Source organism: Corvus hawaiiensis, chromosome 26, assembly GCF_020740725.1.
Source record: "Corvus hawaiiensis isolate bCorHaw1 chromosome 26, bCorHaw1.pri.cur, whole genome shotgun sequence".
NCBI lineage: Eukaryota > Metazoa > Chordata > Aves > Passeriformes > Corvidae > Corvus > Corvus hawaiiensis.
Genome location: NC_063238.1, coordinates 12,349,253 through 12,368,477, shown reverse-complemented (window position 1 = coordinate 12,368,477; position 19,225 = coordinate 12,349,253). Strand labels below are relative to the sequence as shown.

At 38.5% G+C, this 19,225-nt stretch overlaps 1 protein-coding gene across 4 annotated transcripts; it reads right to left on the bottom strand.

The window, feature by feature from the left end:
• Nucleotides 1-21: 21 nt before the first annotated feature.
• TERF1 (telomeric repeat binding factor 1) lies at nt 22-18,468 on the bottom strand. Of its 4 annotated transcripts, XM_048286296.1 has the most exons (11): nt 18,265-18,468; nt 16,307-16,402; nt 14,028-14,158; nt 12,842-12,928; nt 10,869-11,018; nt 8,687-8,793; nt 7,471-7,536; nt 7,347-7,390; nt 6,263-6,327; nt 1,848-2,031; nt 22-1,264 (listed from the first exon to the last, which is right to left on the bottom strand). In XM_048286296.1, the coding sequence occupies exons 1-10, from the start codon at nt 18,461-18,463 to the stop codon at nt 1,873-1,875; spliced, it is 1,104 nt and encodes a 367-aa protein (XP_048142253.1). In that variant the 5' UTR covers nt 18,464-18,468; the 3' UTR covers nt 22-1,264; nt 1,848-1,872. The 4 variants fall into 4 exon arrangements, with proteins under 4 accessions (XP_048142253.1, XP_048142252.1, XP_048142254.1 ...); XM_048286295.1 differs by having other exon boundaries at nt 22-2,031; XM_048286297.1 differs by lacking the exon at nt 7,471-7,536 and having other exon boundaries at nt 22-2,031.
• Between the last annotated feature and the right edge of the window lie 757 nt (nt 18,469-19,225).

Below are 19,225 nucleotides of genomic sequence, written 5' to 3'. Positions count from 1 at the left end.
AGTGAGCCAGCCAAACATTTTCAAGTCTGAGAATAGTTACTGTCAACATTTAATAGCAAGGGTGAATAAAAATGAAATTTTTGAGAGCTAAAATTTATTTCAGTTTAGGTCTTTTGTTCCTCTCCGGTACCATCTAGACAATTTTTTACACTGTAACTGCATGAGTATCCTTCCTCTATCCTTCCTTTCATATTCAGCCACCTTCATGAAGACATGTATCTAGTCAGCATTGTTAAGGAACTGATCTCCTCAGCACTTGATGTCACTAATACACAGTGTGACTTTCCTGGCAGATGAACTTAAACAACACTTTGTGACTAAGGCCTTGGCTAAGAGTAAAAAAACTACTAGTTAAAATGCTCATCTACAATGATTAACATGGAAACCTGCAACATCTGAGCACTGGCAAGACTGCTATGCAGGTTGAGAAAATACCGTGTTAAGATATGCAGCATCTCAATGCAACATAAAGACTCCTGCTTGGTACTGTTTCTAGCACCTGCTGAAGAAACCAGTGTGTCTTGGCAAGAATGAAGAAGGTGATCTGGTTGAGGTCCTGTCCACAGTGTGAAACAAACCTTTGAAATGTATTTTACCATTTTATCTTAATGAAAGCAGGCCTCCAAAACAGAAAGCAGAGAGATTATCTTAATACTTCCTGAACACTTCAACCTTCAAGAATATATGTTTTCTTTTGTCATGGGGAAAATTATCTTGGAGAGCTTTGTTTTATTATGACCAATTCAGACAGGTGCTTTTCCTTGTAAGGTTCTTGGAAAATAAAAACCTTAGCCAAGAAAAAAGAAAACTGAATTCAAGGAATTTCATTTTTAAAAGAATGCTGTATTATGTTAGTTCAAGTCACTAGATTCACACCAGCATGACAGTGGAAAGCATGAGTTTTCTGAGATTGTGGAAATCCCTTCCAAATGATCTGAATCCAGAGAGACAGGACAGTGCCATCATCCATCTGTTCCACTCTCCCATGAGCAAGACAGCTGCAGTGGCCAGTAGATACCTTGATAGTGACCCCAATCAAAGTGTATCTTCGCTTGCTGCCATCGCAGACAGGGACAGTGGAGAGCGCAGATGAGATGTGTCCCATGAGCTGTGCTATCAGTGACACTGTAGGCTCATTATTGAGTCCCACTTCAGCCATGTGTTTTTGAGCTTTCCCTTTCCTGCTGGTCTGGAAGAAGTCATTTGTCACAAGGCAGGTGGCACAAGATAATCAAGAATGCTAAGTGCTAATATAAGCCTGTTCCTTTCCATGTGAAAAAAAAAAACCCAAACAAATAAACCAGTAACTTTGTTACTTGCAAGTACAACATTATATGAATTTACACATTTTAAACAGCAGAAAAAAAACCCCAGCAAACTATCAGGTCATAAAATTAGCAGTACTAATACATACTTTTTGGTACAACAGAGATGTACAAGTCTGACCAAAATTTCAAAGTGAAGCAAAACAAATTAAAATGGGTTATATGGAAGGAAGTAAAATTATGAAAAGGTCAATCTAAAAAGAGATACAGCCCTTTAAAAATACAGAACACTTGACTTTGTATTAGCCTCTATCAAGCTAATGATGTTGCCAGTCAGCTCTAATATTCCTATTTACATAAGAGACCTTTCTTAAATCACTGCAAACATTGTCCCATTTCAGAATCTAGGTAGTTTATTATTGCATGTAGCTAAAAGGCCAGACTTTACGTTTAAGTCATCATTACCAGAGCAAGTGAGGTTACATGACTGTGTTACACCTATTACTATTGTGTTTCCTGTTTTAGGACAGCAACACTGCTGTCCGTGCTGAGACTAAAATAAGAGATAGAGTAGGTCCTTACATAGGGAAAGGTCAAGCAGTCCAAATCAGCCTTGTCCAATCTTGCTCAATGTTCTCCACCGGTCTTTCAACATGACACTTGTTCGGTTGTTGAAGTTACCACGGGCCAAAATTTTAGCCCAGTTACCCACTCCGAACTCCCTCACTCCTGATTTCAGCTCCAAGTCTTCTTGGCAAGTCCATCGCTAGGGCAAGAACAGAGAAAGGTATTACTGTAAGAGGTAACCTTATAGTAAATATGAAAGCAAGTTTTCAAACAGTTCTCTAGTTATTACAGAGTATGATGTGAGAGGGATTTTTTTTGAGCACCATATCTTGAAATGAGAGATAAATGATAAATTTTTAACTGAATCTGTAGAGCTTTATGAGGGCTCCCAAAGGGGACCTGTGTAAATAAAGCCTTTGGTTAATTGGAATAACTGGATCAGAAGTAAAAAATGTTTATACAACATTACAAGAGCCATAAGAACTGTAAATGGCTGAATCTGAAGGCCTAAAATTTATAGGTTGGTGGAATAAAAGAAAGGTTGGTTTCCCAGAGTATGTATAAAACCTCCTCCTAATAAGTAACAGATCACTTCCAACTACCAAATGGACAAATGGTGTTGGCTGTAAAGCAGAAGGGAACATTAGAGAATCATGTTAATGGCTCACCTTTACAACTGAAATCCTCAAAATTGTGAAGAACTGGGCAGAAAGGGAAATGCAGGTGCAAAGGAATAGCCTCAAAGCCAACTAGTAGATCTGGTAAGTGCAAGGAAGTGTGAATAACAGGGGAACAAACATCACTTAACTCTGAAAATAACGTACCCAGTGGAAATGTAAATCTTATGGCTGCTGTCTTTACACAAATGCATACCCTCCTGCTTGTGCACAAGGGAGGATGAGCAGGAATACCCAGCCAGTATGACTGTCAGTGGCACAAAAAGTCTATGTGTTAAATGCCACATCCACAGACATAGGAAGAAAAAATAAATTTATTTCTTAATGACATGGAATCCTTCTGGGATCTTTAAAAGATTCTGCTCTTGTAAACAACATCAATTCAGTCTCTGGGAATGGGCTAAGTGACAATTTTGAGTACTATTCTGCATGGTTCCACCCTTCTGTTGAATTTAAACCTTTAGAAGTAGCAGCAGCACTCAGACATGAAAGGGGGTGTCTCTGAGGGGGAAGGAGCTTGGATAACATTCAGCCTCAAAACTGTATCAGATCAAGACTGTATCCTGGCTATTCTCCAAAAAGTGCAAGCTGAGGTGTGTAAAGACCAAACATCACATCTCAAAGCTGGATTGCTTAATGCAAATATCAGGGCCTCTTCAGTAAACTCTGAACACTGACAAACCTCACTAAGTAGTGAAAAAATTACAAGTAATACTAGTTCGACTGTATTTCTGAACAGTTAGGAACCTAAAACTTCTCTAAAGTAGTCTACCTTTTATCAAAAATACTTCCTTTTTCCAATTCTTCCTGTTCCACAGATCTTTTGCAACATTAGCAGTGAATAGCTTTTTTTTTTTACTGTTATTAAAAGGCCAGAGATTCCATTGGAATCATGTAGTTCATCTCATTTCAGAGCATGCCAGAAAACTTTCCTAAATAAAATCTTTATTCAAGTAACACAGTTATGCTTGACCTACAGCACCAGATAATTCAAATACTTCCATCAACAGAGACAATCACAACCCTTGTTACTTGCAATGATTAACTATATTTGCTGTTAAAAGGGCTGTTTTTAGCTTGTTTTGATTCTGAATTGCTTATATTGAGGTTTTTTAAAAAATAATTTTTTTCCATTTACCATATAAATAAGGGGCCTGCTTTACAGGTAAATCAGGGACTGACTCATTTTCTTTTCACTGAGGAACTGCACAGAGCAGTAACTTGCCCCTTGCCCCACTCACTTACAAGCTCTCTGTCCCTTCTGGGACAGAATTTATGTAGAGTCCAGCTTTGCATTGTTACAGGACTGGTTGAAAGGCTGGCCATAACGCAGCACTATGCTTGAGCTCACATCAGCACAGTGCCTGGTCCACAGCAGCGTGACATCTGGCCAGCTCAGAACACCAGCAGAGCAAGCTTGAGTTTGCCAGGCAGAATGTGGAGACATTCCCTCACATATCTATAGATCGTGTTATTCCTTACAGTCAGTTCTATTTTAGTAACCTGTCTTCCTTTATGCATTATGGGACTCTGCTCTAGTTTTCTCCTTCAGCTGTAAATATATGGGGTTTTTTCCATACAAGTCTGACTAAATTCTTAACACCCAGATTTTCAGACACATTGTTTAATTTAAATAAATTGCCATCCAGATTTTAGACAACTCAAAGGATTTGCCATATACTTACTGTATGTAAAATTGAGTACAAACAGTTCCCTAAATTCTGTGACACTTGCATCCCCTAATTTAGGAATGAGAAAATAAAGTACGTGTCCATTCAACTGCAGATTGTTCTATGCAGCTAACTGAAAACACTGCAATGAAAGGCTGAAAATGGGCACTGAACCATTGCAATGAAATGCCATGTACAAAACAAGAGCAAACAATGCCAACATTGAATGAGGGACTACATGGAAAAGGAAGTTCTAGAAGTCAACAGCTCTGACATTCATTGCATTCTTTCATGCATATGGACAATTTTATAACCCAGATGATTAAGCAGAGGAGCAGATTTATTGTTTAAAAGGCCAATTATCATTGCTTTCTATAAAACTTTTATGAGGTTTCAGTGGCAGGGAGTAAGGCATAAATATCACAGATGGAGCAAAGGCCTACAACTTTTTTAAGTGTTGAAAGAAACACAGTTCTGAATCTCAAGTTTCATTTAAGTTCTTTTAAAATTTTCAATGCCACTGTCAGATGCAGTTCCCGCAATTTTAGTCTTTATATTTCAATTAAGGTTCAACTATAACAACATAATTAAGCAAACAACTTCTATTTTTTTCTAACAAGATGTGTGTGTAAGCCCTAGACCTAGACACAGTGCTTGTAGGTGACCCCATAACAGACTAGCTCAGCATAAAAATATGTGAATACAAAGCTTTCATTAGCTCTGTGTCTTTGTGGTCCAAATAGTTTAATTCTTGATGTTGAAAACAAGCTTGATGGAAGTGTTCATGCTTACCAGCAACTGGCTAACAAGGTACCTATCCAAGTATATGCTGGAATAAAGTAATTATGTCTTTGAAGGCAAAATCCAAATCCAGTAAGTGCTGCTTGTTTTTTTTTTTTTTTTTTAAAGGGAACTGGTTGTATCTGCAAGTTTAAAGAGGTTGTCAGTGATTTAACTATTCCTGAGATTTGTGAGAAAGTGAAAAACTGTTTATAGGGGCTTGAACTTCAAGAATAAATGAGGTCTCATTAGGACCTCAACCAGTTTGAGGATAGCATGTAACTGAAGATTTAACCAGTACTTCAACTTAAAGAAATAGGAGTAAGTACAATTCTCCTCTAGAAAAAAAAACCAAAAAAAACCAAACAGAAGCAGATTTGGTCTTCCCTATTATATGGAAAATGAAATATCAAAATGAACACCAGAAAAATGAAACAGCTCACATCAAAATGGATGTACAGTGCACTTTATACTTGCACTATTATCTAAACAGAAAGACTCCACATTGTTTCCTAAGAAATATTATGAAGAGGAATCCAACAATGGCAATACATTTATTTAATGTTAATTTCTTCAGTTATCATGATAAAGTGCTGAACACTTATGAAGGAAAATTGGCTATAAATAAAAATTAGCTTGAAAGACCCCAACATCAAATCAACTTCAAATTGCATTCTATTAAGGCATACATTTCTATACTTCCCACCAATAGGGAATTCTAGCATTAGTGAACACAGCAGGGTTATTTTCAAGTAATTCAATGAAGTAGGCTTACCCATGAAGAGAACACAAAAGACCATTTGAAATGTAGCATTATAAGAAGACCCTACCATTTCGTTTATAAAAACTAGAGTAGCTTCTCAAGTAAATATGTTTTTACCGCACATAAACAAAGTATTGAATTACAAAATTGCTAAATCTTTAACCTTCTAAGCTGGAAAACAAGTAGCCTCTGATATTTGCCCAAAATTCTCACAGGCAAATGACATCCTGAATTCTTTAATCCAAACCGTGGAAAGAATTTTTTATTTCAAACTAAGCTTTGGTAACAGTGTATTTCAACAAATATAAAAGGCTTGGAAGCATTAGCATCAATACTTGAGACAGCAAAAAATATGTTTTATTTCCTGTCTTTAAAAATAAAAGGACTGTAACCATTTCAGGAACTGTAGCACTTGAGTTATCTACAGAATCTTAAATATAAGCACTAGATTTAAAAGTTAGATTAAATAAAGCTGAGAAAAAAATTCTGTGCAGTGCAGATTCATTTTACCTCAATGTAGAAGAGAGAGTAGGTACAAACCTGTCTTTTTCGGCTACAAGCCAAAGAAACTCCATTTTTTTCCACATTTTTCATGTTGTTAAGATCTAGAAGACAGTTAATATACATCCAGAACAATGAGGAGTCAACATCAAGGCAGGAGTTTTGCATTCTACCATTTACACATGACAAGAATGTACACTATTTTGAGATGCTTTGACTGACTGGGAAAATTTCAGAGTCTGTTAACATATAAATATACATTTATATATGAATACACATGAATCTTGCCATAGTTCAAGGGCTTCAAAAAATAGGCTATTCAAAAAACCCACTGTATTTTCTATACAATAGAGCTCACAGAAGAATTATATTTTAAACACTTAGGTAAAAATTGGTACATAATAATAAAACATTTCATTTTGGTAAAAACATTTTTACTATATGCACTGCTCTCATTTTACATAGAGAGAATGGGAAGTAACAACCAGTCAGAGCTATGATTCTTGGTACACAAATCCTTCATTTCCAAGTACGTGTATCAGGTTTTAACTGTGGAAAGCATTCAAGGCATCTTAAGAGTTTGTCCTTCCATGTACAACATGGCCACATGCAGGAACTAGATCATCTCTCTGTGGTAAGAGGGTGCTATTCATCTTAAGAGCTTACTTATAAGTATGGTATTATCTGTCTTGTTAGGTTTTTAAGAAGTAATACTAGGAAAATGCACACACATCCTAACTTTGTGCACTTTACAGTACAATTTGTTTTTCCAATCAGCTAATTTCTTTAGTTCCTTCCCAGTCAAGTTATCTAGCACAGAATTCAGAAAGAAATTAATTTCAGTACTCCTCCGGCAGCTTTCTTTTGCACAGAATACCTGAGTCTCATAAACCAACCAAGCTAACCAGAAAATAGTGAATGATTTTGCAAAATTAATTGCTAGAGAACCTTACCCACTTCTCAGCATCCTAAATACGGCAACCACCAAACCTGCATTTGTACAGGAACCACACGCAACTTGGAGTGTTTTTATCTGCCACAACCAGTTTTGCATTAACCCAGTCACATTGGATAGCAGTCAGAAGTAAGTGTTTGACATGACTGTTTTGAAAGTAATACTCACTCTGAAGAACTCTGCTCTCTTTGGGTTTCTGTCCCAAATGTCTCCTGCAAAGAACACAGATCTGGAGTAAAAACACAAAGAACTTGATGAAAAGTCTATGACCAAGAGCAACAACATTTTTTACCTTAGTGTGGGGTTTTTTATGTCTCCGGATGACTGACTTGTGATACACTGTTCCTCTTTTATCAATCTTAAAAAAAAAAAGACAAAAAAAAAAAAAAAATCTATTTCCTAGGCAGCAACTTGCCATTTATATGATTCAACAATATTTAAATGAAAAACTTCTCTACAGAAACAGTGGCATACCATCAATAACTGCATCAATGCATTCACCTTCTTAACTTTGCCTCCTTATACCTGGAGGAGAAATACAAAACCACAGAATCTGCTGAGTTGGAAGGGATGCACAAGGATCACCGAGTTCAGCTTTTAGCCTTGCACAGACATCCCCAAGAGTCACACCATGTGCCTGAGACCATTGTGTAAATGCTTCTTGAACTCTTGTGGTGCTACGACCACTTCCTTGGGTAGCCTGTTCCCAAGACACTACACATTTAAGATGCAAGGCATTTTGCACATCTATTTTTTCATTACAAATTATTTCCATAGGTTTTTTGAACGAGTCTTTCATCATGTCTCTCAGATGTAATTGTGTCAGGAGTTGCCCTTCTAAAAAAACAAATTAAAAAAATCTTATGACTTGTCTTCCTCTATACTGTCTGCGTCAGCCAATTTGCTTAACTAAATGATGTCAAGTACAAAATGAAGAAATACAGACTCTATCCCAGCTAAAGACTTATTCTCCCTGAAAAACAAGTGGTGAGAAACCTAGAATATTAGCATTTTCCAAAATAATAATGTAATTGTTCTGAACGTTTGTACTGTCAGGATCATGAAGCAACATAACTATTTCCCTTCATACTAGTATCATTAAGGGGTCAGCTGTAAGGAAAATGAAACAGACTGATTCCATTTCCTTATTCTTTTTCTTCTTGAGATGATCTGTAGCCTGAAATTAGAACTAAAAGGAGTTCAATCAAGCACTTATAAAGAGAAGTCTTTTTATGCTTTTATTATTATAGACTGACAGCTGTTTAAATTGCAAATTGTGCAACATCACAAATAATTAAACGTAATGACAAGCTATTTGATGTAAATGCCAAAAGTAACAACCACAGAAGAGCACAAATTTAAAAAAAAATAGGGAATGTGCTTGTAGCTAATTTTCTATTGGACAGCAGTTTGGAATTTAACATCCTTCCTTCTACCTATTCTTTGTTCTACAAGTTTCATGTTACTATCCAAGCACATCCCTTAGCAGTATAATACTTAATACAAACCTTTGCTTTGTTTCCAAATCACTTTTGTCATTTTCATTGACTTCCAGAGGTCTGTTTTGCCATGCTGTTGCTTCCAACCCTTTAGACGCCACCTGTTTTGTGGCTTCCTGTGAGAGATGGAATTGATATCTTAAAATTAAAGCCAGACAGTACCTAGATAGGAGTTTGCACTAAGATTAATATATATACTTTTTATTAGGACTAACAGTGCTTATTTCACAGACCTTTCAGAGGTAATAACATTAAACTAAGTAGTTTCAAAACAACTTTAGCATGTTAAGTTGAAATCCATAAAGACCTTTATCAATTAATAACTTGGAGAAATTTTAGTCATAGCTGCAATTGATTTTTATATGGACACAAAGAAATACAATGAATACTTGCATAATGACTGAACTTATAAATGTGTGAAGTAAACTGCAGAGCTTAACTAAGGCTGCAAATACTATCAAAGTACTCCAAAGTCTGTTTTTTATAACTAAGTTAGAAACAAAAACTGACAGGTCTCAAGTTTATCTAGTTCTGTAGCCCATGGCAGGATAAAGCATACATGTAACACTTTGAAAAGCCCTGTCTAAGCAGACCTTAGGCTTGTAATATAACCTGTTTTGCATTGGCAAAAAACATTTCTAACATCCTGCTCAAACTTTTAGCCACAAACTAAGATTGTTTCTCCTCCATTGCTAAGAGAAAGAAGTAGTAATTCATTACTCTTTATGGAGTACCTAAAAAGGGCCTGCCTACTACACTGAATAAAGATGGGACAAACTTCTTAGCAAGGCCTGTAGTGGTAGGACAAGGGTTAATGCTTTTAAACTAAAAGAGGGTAGATTTGGACCAGATATAAGGAAGAATTTTGTTTTATTTATGAGTGCCAAAACATGGAACAGGCTGCCCAGCAAGGTGGTTGATGCCTGATCCCTGAAAACTTTCAAGGCCAGGTTGAATGAGGCTCTAAACAACCTGATCTAATTGAAGATGTCCCTGCTTATTGCAAGGGGATTGGACTAAACGATCTTTAAATGTTCCTTCCAATTGAAGCTATTCTATGATCATACTTCTACATCTGGCACTAGAAGAAAGAGAAGAGAGATTAACAGTTAGAGCTAGAGTGTTCTTCTATAGAGAACGCAAGGTACACTGCTGGGAAATCACTGTGTGCTGTACAGAAGTGGGAATTCTTCACAAAGCTGTCTCCTCCATGGGCCAGAATAACTGTTCAAAGAAAGATTTGCAATGTGGGTGCAGACAGTAGGACAAATGTGCAGGAAGTGGGGGTGAGTGGGGCAGTGAGGGCCTTAGGCATGCTAGTTTGGAGTTCTGAGCCTTCTCTGACACCTCCAAGCCTCCACCTCGTCTTAGACTCAAAGAAATAGCCTTGAAAAATACACTTGAAAACTGACAGTAGAGTGAAACCATTAAAAAGTATTCATTGTATTATACTTTGAATGTATTTAATAAGTTGTCTAGTCTCTCTGGTAAGAAAATGAAAAACACAGAGGAACTTCAGGATTGTTTATTTAAAATTTGCTTCTTATTACCTTTAGACGTCTGTGCTTTTGTAATTGAATAATTCAATATTCTTTTATACGAAGTAAACATAAGAGAAATTCTTTACAATCCTCCTGAAGATGAACTGAAGAAAGAATGTTGTTCATGCCAATTTTAAATCACTTTTGAGCAAGACTGTTTGTAAGAAACATTTGTATTTACAGGAAAACCGCAATAATAGTTTTCTATCTCCTAACTCCTCTGACATTCCTAAAGCTTTCAGCCAAATTACAGGTCTTGATTTTTTATTTTTAGTATGAGAAGTCATGTAGGCTTAAATAAACATTAAATATAAAGCTACTTTTTAAAGGAGTCCCATATCAGAACTGCTTCTCTTAAACAGATCTTGTTTTAATTACACTATTTTCCTAACTATTTTTCTAATCAAAACAGTCATGGGAAAAACATTCAGAGAAGATATTTTAGAGGAGTCTAGTTCCTACTAACTTTCTCCAAGACATATTAATTAAAACAAAAAGGTTGAATATAAGACAATCCAAAGGAAGGTAAAGTTTCCTTTTCATCTAATACAATAACTGAATATTGCCTAAACAACTCCCTTGAAAGAATAAATCTATTTAATTGAAGCAGGTGACTTTTTTCAAAAGTTCTGAAAATACATTCAACATACCTGTATTAAGAAGTTAGTTTCATTTTCTTTCATGAAAAGTTCAATGTAAGACTTGATTTTACTTATCAAAAGACTGTAACTGAAGTTTTGGAGAAGAGGAACATATGGATCCTTGATTTTAATTATGGTTGCCAGCTTCACCCTTAAAGGCTAAGAAAAGCACAACTTTATACAACATAAATCCTGCAGTAAACTTGTTATCTATGCTAAACAAGAAATATAGAAAGCTAAAAATGATTATATGGTTTCCTGAATATTCCTATACAACTTCATGCTGCAGTTTGAAAGGCTTCTTAAGTCAACTAGACCTAACACCAGGCATTTACCTTCTGTGCTCAGTAATGGTAAAGTGTAACTGACCAGAGATCCACATTTTCATTTCCTTTATGACTAACACTGAAAGCAGGGTTGTCAGTGGAGGAAAAACACCCATAAAAAGCCACCTGTTACTCGCTTCTCTCTTCTCATTTGCTGCCTCAAAAAGGCTGCCATTGAAAGGGGTGTACTGTGTTCAGGAAAAGGACTACTTAGTATAGCAGCATTAAGGATACATCAATACTGATAATCAGAACTTCACATTTTGTCTACCAATCACTCTGAATTTTACAGAAGCAAATATAGCCAGGAGAATTATCTTCTGTGTATAGGCTGCATTTTTATTTATTAATTTGAGTGCTATTATCTACACTTTCCAAACATCCAAATCCTCTGAATGAAAGCATATCCAAAGAGTAAGTTATACACAGGCTACTACTTACATAGAACATGTGTCCTAATATACCAATTGAAGATATAGGCAGCATTTTTAACTTCTTTTCTTTTTGCCTGCAGTCCTTCTTTTTGCCTGCAGTCCTTCTATTGCTCTTTTCTCCCCCAGAAAATTCAGATGTGTGCACTAACTATTATATTTAAGAGATATTCACCCAAACTTGCAACTTTCTGAATGATGCAGTCAACTTCAAAGCAGGGGGTGGCCTAAGTCACGTATATTGTCTTTTCCAGGCAGAGGCATAAGAGCTTTCAGTCTGTACTACAGAAGCTAATGAGTTTTCCTTCCCTGGGATGCTTTGGTACATAGAACACTAATTATCAGAGGTGAAAAAAAGAGCCCACTGCAATAGAACTCAGCAAACTGGCTGTTAGGAGTTATGATGTCTCTACCAGCATGTTTACACTGTCTTTGCTCTGAGAGAACAGTAGTATCAAATTCCCAGAATTTGTAGTGGCATCTCCCTTCTCATATGAAGTGGGAGAGGGGATGAAGAACAACTGCTGCTAGAAGCATTTTACTCCCACAAATCATCCTGTATTTCCATTAATCTCCTAGCCAGAAATTTCCTTTTGTATTTTAAAGTGCCCAGGTGTGTGTCCCCAGACTATCTTTCTGTTAATGGCCCATCATTGTCCTGCTGCATGACTCAGAGATAACTCCCTCCAGACTATCTTCTGTTAATGAGCCTCATCAACACTTGGCCTCATGACCATTACCCCATTACCCAGAGGGAGGAACCAAGCATCCCATCGTGGATATAATCTGAGAGTCTGAACACCAGAGACAACCCTTTCCATTGCATTTCCAAAGGACAGGTGCTACATAGCCACCACTGGACTTTCTGAGGAAGAGCAGACCCTTTTTCTACAGGATCACTGCTTCAGAGGACTGCAGCCACCATTCTACCAGACTGCTACCACTACCCTGCCTAACAGGGACTCAGGTTGTATCTTGACTCTGTCAGTTTGAACCAGTGTTTTCTTTTAGGTTTTTTTCTTTTCTTTAATTTCCCCATTAAATTGTTATTCTGACTTGGTGCCTCCCACTGGTTTGTTTTCAAACTAGTACAGTGTGAAAGTGACTGCATAGACAACAATGAGATTGAAACTATGCAGGTAGGATTTGCTAGCTTTGGAAGCCCACTCCCCTCTTTCTCCTCTGAAAATCAAGAGCTTTTAATGCAAATTAAGCAAGTTACTACCTTATCTGATTCAGAGTCTGTAAACAGCCTTTCAAGAACTTCAGCAGCTTCCTTGAAATATCTGTTTTCCATATAGACTGCTACAATCTACAAAAAAATATAATTACAAAATATGGTGAAATACTTTCCACCTGAAAAAACAGGAGAAGTACAATTCTACAGTTTTCTAAGGCTCTCAAAATTCAGATGATTATATATTTAAGGGTTACCAACACTTACCTACTTCTAACAGTTGGTTCTGAAATTAGTTCTGAAATTTATTTCAATTGATATATTTTTTTCAGATTGGCAGCTTCTGAAACAATTGTACAAACAGGAACCACATGAGATAGAAAAAGGTCCCCTGCACAGATCTATTTGATCTGTACTAAAACTGAAAATTCAGTTCAATCTGCTCATAGCCCAAGCTTTTTGTAGAAGGGGCTCTGTTTTAGCAGGATAGAATCATAGAATGTTTAAGGTTGGAAAAGACCTTTAAAGGTGATTAAGTTCAACCATCAACCTAGCACCCACCACCATTAAACCATGTCCTCAAGTGCCATATCCACATGTTTTTTTAAACACTTCCAGGGATAGCATCTCCACCACTTCCCTGGGCAGTCTGTTCCAATGTTGTGCAACCCTTTGTGTGAAAAAAGCATTTTCTAATACCAATCTAAACCTCCCCAGCACAACTTGAGGCCATTTCCTCTTGTCCTGTCACTAGTCATCTGGGAGAACAGACCAACCCCCACCTGGCTACAACCTCCTTTCAGGCAGTTGTAGAATGTGATAAGGCTCCCCCTGAGCTTCCCTTTCTCCAGACTAAACACTCCCAGGTTCCTCAGGTGCTCCTTGTAAGGCTTGTGCTCCAGACCCTTCAACAGCTCCATTGCCCTTCTCTGGACTTGTGCCAGCACCTCAAAGTCTTTCTTGTCCTGAGGGGACAGAACTGGACACAGGATTTGAGGTGGGGCCTCACCAGTGCTGAGTACAGAGGACAGTCACTGCCCTGGTCCTGCTGGCCACACTATTGCTGACACAGTCCAGGTGCCATTGGCCTTCTTGGCCACCTGGGCATAGCTGGCTCATGTTCAGCTGCTGTTGACCACCACCCCCAGGTCCTTTCCTGCCAGGCAGCTTTCCATCTACTCACTCCCAATGAGTAGGTAGCATCCTGAAGGATTATGAGTTAAGTCACACAGACCTGAATTTGAATCAAGCGACGAATATCTTCATGAAGCTTTTCCAGTTTAATTTCTTCCTTTTCAAGTAAAGTCCAAAAAGACAGAGCAGATTCCAAAGGTGAAAATCTTTGATCATTTTCAAAATGTAATCCTTAGAGGGGGAAAAAACCAAAGTACTTATAAAAATTAAAGGATAAATTTAAATAGATTACATTATTTATATGTAATAAAGTAATATATATTATACAATTTCAAATCCTTTTTCCTCAATTTTTAGGTGCTTTAAGAAACCTGAAGCAACTGTCTTCTTTTCAGAGAGACTGGTTCTTTCTACCCTTGCTAATAATGACATTACTGTTGCATTTTTCAGGGGATATTATATGTCAGCAATTATTGTTTGCTCAAAATGCCACTTGCAATAGCACTAAGTTCAGCATTAGGTATTTGGGCTGGCATTAATAATACATTAAACTTAGCATCAGATATCACAACATTTGATATTGATGCTATTAATCTTGTAATATAATCACCATGCTAAGTAGGTTTTTTTTTTCCTGAGTCTGTCACTATTTCCATGTCTTAAATTTTTGTTGTATTTGAAGTGCTTAAAGCGAGAGGGAAACTCAAACAGGTCTACACAGGAGTGTCACTGAAAAAGCAGAAGCAACCTTCCATGCCAGAGTACTGCTGTGCCAACACCAAGGTTTGTGCAAACTCCTAGCAAAGGATCAGTGATAGGCTCTGGCAGAAATCTAGCCCAGCCAAATAATCATCCCCTCAACACTCCCAAGCAGTTTCCCAGCCTGGTCATTGCACACCTGCACAAGTGAGTGTGCCAATCTAACAGATGCAGGAGGAGCTGGCAGGTGCACAAGTGCTTTTTTCTCATGGCACTGCCAGCTTAGTTCAAGATGTTCGCTGAACTACAGCCTCACTTGTGCCTTCATTTTATGGTATCAGCAGAATGTCACTCAATAACTTATTCCTTTCACTAAGTATTTTTCATACAGAAGGTAAACAATTTATACAATACTGAAAAGAGAGAAAATATTTTATACCCACTACAATACATCAAACAGTGAAATTTCAAACAATATTATGCGCATATATACATATAACTAAAAAAACCCCACGTGTTTCTGTAATTATTGGCTCAATCAAGTAACCTGACACTTCACATTCTTAATTTTAATAGTGTAAAACCAAAGTATTTAGCTCTTAGATAGCTGACATCTGAAACAGCCTCCTTTGTGTGATCAGCACAGATCAAATGTTTTAATAACTAGAAAAAATAGGAGAGCTGCTATATATATATATATTAGCTTTCCATGTACATTGTGCAGCTACACCTGACGTAATACCTACTACACGCATGCAACCTTCCTCACCACACAGGTCATTCTCTACACTGATAAGATAAAAATACACAATGAAGTCATATTCTCAAGTGTTATATACAATAATATAATTTAGAGCATTATCACAAAAATTTCATAATTTGCGTATGTTGAACTATTTTAAATATTAGAATTTGATTCTCCAGCTGAACTAAATCAAGGTGACATAGGAAATTTAATTGTATAAAACAAGACTTTGTGGCATTGCTAGGCTAGAATACACTTTCTTCTTTCATGCTTATGCTTTCAAGACTGCTTCTGAAGTCTTTAAATTCCAATTAGTTTTATCAAACAGTGAAAAAAAAAAAAAAAAAAGTTAAAGTCTTCCAGAAACTCAAACAAAATCATCTTGGCTAAATCAACAAGTTGCAAATGCAGCCAAATAGAAGATACGGTAGTGAATAAGAGCCCCAAGGACTTGCTGCCAGCTGAAAGCCTTAGTCTTCTGTAGAAAACATGGGCAGTCATCCTTTTCATCAATAATCTTGCTGAGATACTTTAATCTCTAGAGTTAAATGTGCAGAAAGGAATACATATCCTGAGCTTTACACTTGCAAGTATTGCTCACTAAGAGTGAGACAGTCCTTTCCAGTATATTTCTTTTGTTGATACTACCCTGACAAAAAAAGACTGCTAATTTAAGAAGTATATGGTCATTCAAACCCCATGCAGCTAAATCAGCACAGAATAACACCAGTCCTGCAGACAGCTCAGTCACATATAGAATAAAGAGTGTCCAAAAGGTGGAATTTATTCAATTTACTTATATACAGTTATATCTCTATATAAAAAGATATATAGATATGCACAGTAAAGGCTATGTGAAAGCATATCTAATACACCTCTGTAAAAGTTCATGCAAATATTTTTAAGCAAGTGAAAAAAAGAATCTTAGTATTTACCAAGGCTTTTTCCTTGTGCAGTTCTTATCAAAAGCTGACAGAGATATACTGTTTTTTTCTGATGTGGAGGTATTTGGGAGAGGCCATTAATAAGAGCTGGAAAAGAAGAGAAAAGTTAAATCAGACTTGCTCCAGCACTGCCACAGTGTGGCTAGACATATACTAGACACTGTGTTATCAGATTTCACTAAATTTCTAATTCCTTAAGAAACCAATGAAGCACACTTAACTAGTATTCTTCCATGCGAAAACAACTTAACATTTAAGAAAGAAAATATTTAAGAAGAAAATATCCTTTTCTGAAGAAGCAGCAGAATTAATCACAGGCTTATATTAATCCAATTCAAAGACCACAGTATCAAATTTAGGTTTTGTTTTGGTAAATAGGTTACTACAAAAGACAGCTGTCTGCTCCAAAGAACACTTCCATGGAATGGCCACAAACCATGAGCCACAGGCAGACTGGTAACACATGTTGCTAGAGCAACTTACAGAACTAAAGGAGTAAAAGCTACATGGAAAGCTTACTCAGAAATGTAAATTTACAAGGGAAATCCTCCTTGCAAGGTTGGAAGGTCACAAGGATTATTACATATTTTAACATGGGAGCTATCATAAGTTTATTCCCATGATGTGGGTTACTGTGAATTTCTTATGCTAATGTGCTGGACATAGTAATTCATCTTCACAGCATAATACAGAAACATTCAAAATGAAAAGTGAATCACAGAATAGTTGGGGTTCAAAGGAGCCTCTGGATATCATCTGGAACCACTGCATTCCTAGCTTTTTGCACTTGCTTCAGTTTGAATTGACCTTCTTGTTGACAGCCAATCATTATTTCTGTAGGGTCTTTGACACATGCAAGAATAATAGTTTTGTGCTTCTATGAAAAAAACACACCCACTTTTCTAATACAATCTTATGACTGTGCTTTGCTTTTCCCAAAGACTTTTTCAATACTGACTTTATAATCTTAGCGTGCCAAACTCTTTCCTCTGTTGCTGAACAGAGTAGGAACAAGTTCAGAATTTGCTATTACTTCTTATTTCCATATGACCTTGCACTCTGTACAATTTAATTAATTGTTTCTACTAATCCAGGCCTCAGTCTTCCCAGTTCTTCTCAGAAGATAACTCCAATCTGTTTCTGCATTGGCAGTGTCTCTGCTTCCCACCTTCACAAAACTTCAGTACAATTCTCCTGCTGAGTTGGCAGTCACAAGGCCAAACATAAATATCAAGAAGCAACACATATAATTCAATCTACCAGACCCCCATTCAAACTACTTTATGAAGTTATCTTTAGATTTCTTACCTCTTACCATATCCCATATCAATTTACATAGTAATCATTCTGCATGCCATTGCATTCCACTCGTTGCAGAAATTTAAACGACTCCTACTACTACATTCGAGTCAAGAATATGCACACAGACACAAAACATCCCCCAACGCTCTAACCTGGTATCCTCAGGAAAACTGCTTCTTACAGAAGAAAGCATCGTAAGTTTATCAAATTTATCTGAGACTTAGATATTTACTTCTAGTTGCCAACTACTCTCACTCTAAAGTTTCTTTCTCATTTTAAATATTATGTTTTTCCATTCAAAATTCAGTCACCAGACTTAATTTCACCTCATCTCTGTCTGCCAGATTATAGTTCCGTGAAATATTTCTAGCACTACTGTACTGCCCCCGTGTGCGAGTGCTGCCGATACCATTCAAGCCTTCAACAGGCTCCCTGATAGCCCGGGGGTCTCCGGAACCCCCGAACGAGCTGAGCATCCTCCCAAGATTGCTGACCACGGTGGTCGGCGGGCTATGAGTGCTTTAGCACTCCCACCCTTCGGCGTGCTGGAGGCAGCTGCCGCTCAGGCCCCGCCGGACCCGCTGCCCCGGGAGCGGCTGTGCGAGAGCCCCGAGCGTCGCGGAACGCCCCGAACCGCCGCCCCTCACCCTGCGCAACGTCCCTCCATCGCCAGAACTCCGCCCCGCTCTGCTCCGCGAAGTGCCGGCACAGGCAGGAGCAGGCGAACTCCAGCATCCACTCCGCAGCCACGGCCTCCACCGCCGCCGGCGGGGCCGAACTGACGGAGCTGCCGCCGCCGCCGCCGCTGCTGCTGCTGCCCGGCGCGACCCCGGCCGCTGCCGCCATCTTCAAACCGCGCGCCAACGGCTGTCAGACCCGACCTGCCCCGCGCTCGCAGCGCCGCAGCCAATCAGCGCAGTCTCCCCGCCGAGCTCCGCCCCGCAGCCAATCAGCGCAGTCTCCCCGCCGAGCTCCGCCCCGCAGCCAATCAGCGCAGTCGTCCCGCCCGACCCCGCCCTGCTCGCCGAGCCGCAACCAATCAGCGCGGACGGCGCGCCCGGGCCGGGCCGTGTCACGGCGCGCTTGTGTCGGTCTGTAACTGGGCTTTGGGGCCCGCGGGCGGCAGTTGAGGGAGTGAATGTTGCGGGAGGGGCGGTGGCTCTGAGAGCCGCCGTGTCCCACGCTTCCCGGGAGGGTCAAAGGCGAAACGGGCGTGTTTTCTTGCATGTGTGATACGAAGGGCTTCTCTAAGCGCATCTTCATGTGGGTTCTGGAGAGAGGAGGCTGCTGAAGGAAGGGAGGACATAGCAGTGTTTCAGAGCCTGGAAAAACTGAAAAGTGGAAGCTTCGACTCTGCAACGAAGCCCAGGATGGAATGGGAAAAGGGACAGTGTTAGCTGGAGTGTGTCTAGCTGAAAGGGCAACCCTTTGCACATGTCAAAATGTAAAACCCAAGAAGGAAGAAGGTTGTCTATGAAGGGCTGAATTTAAGGCAAATGCTGAAGGGCAGAACAGTTTTCCTCTCGGAGACTTGGTGGACTGTCAAGCAGTGTTATGGTAGATCTGGTGAAAGGCTTTAATTTGAGCTTTACTTCACTCCAGGGAAGA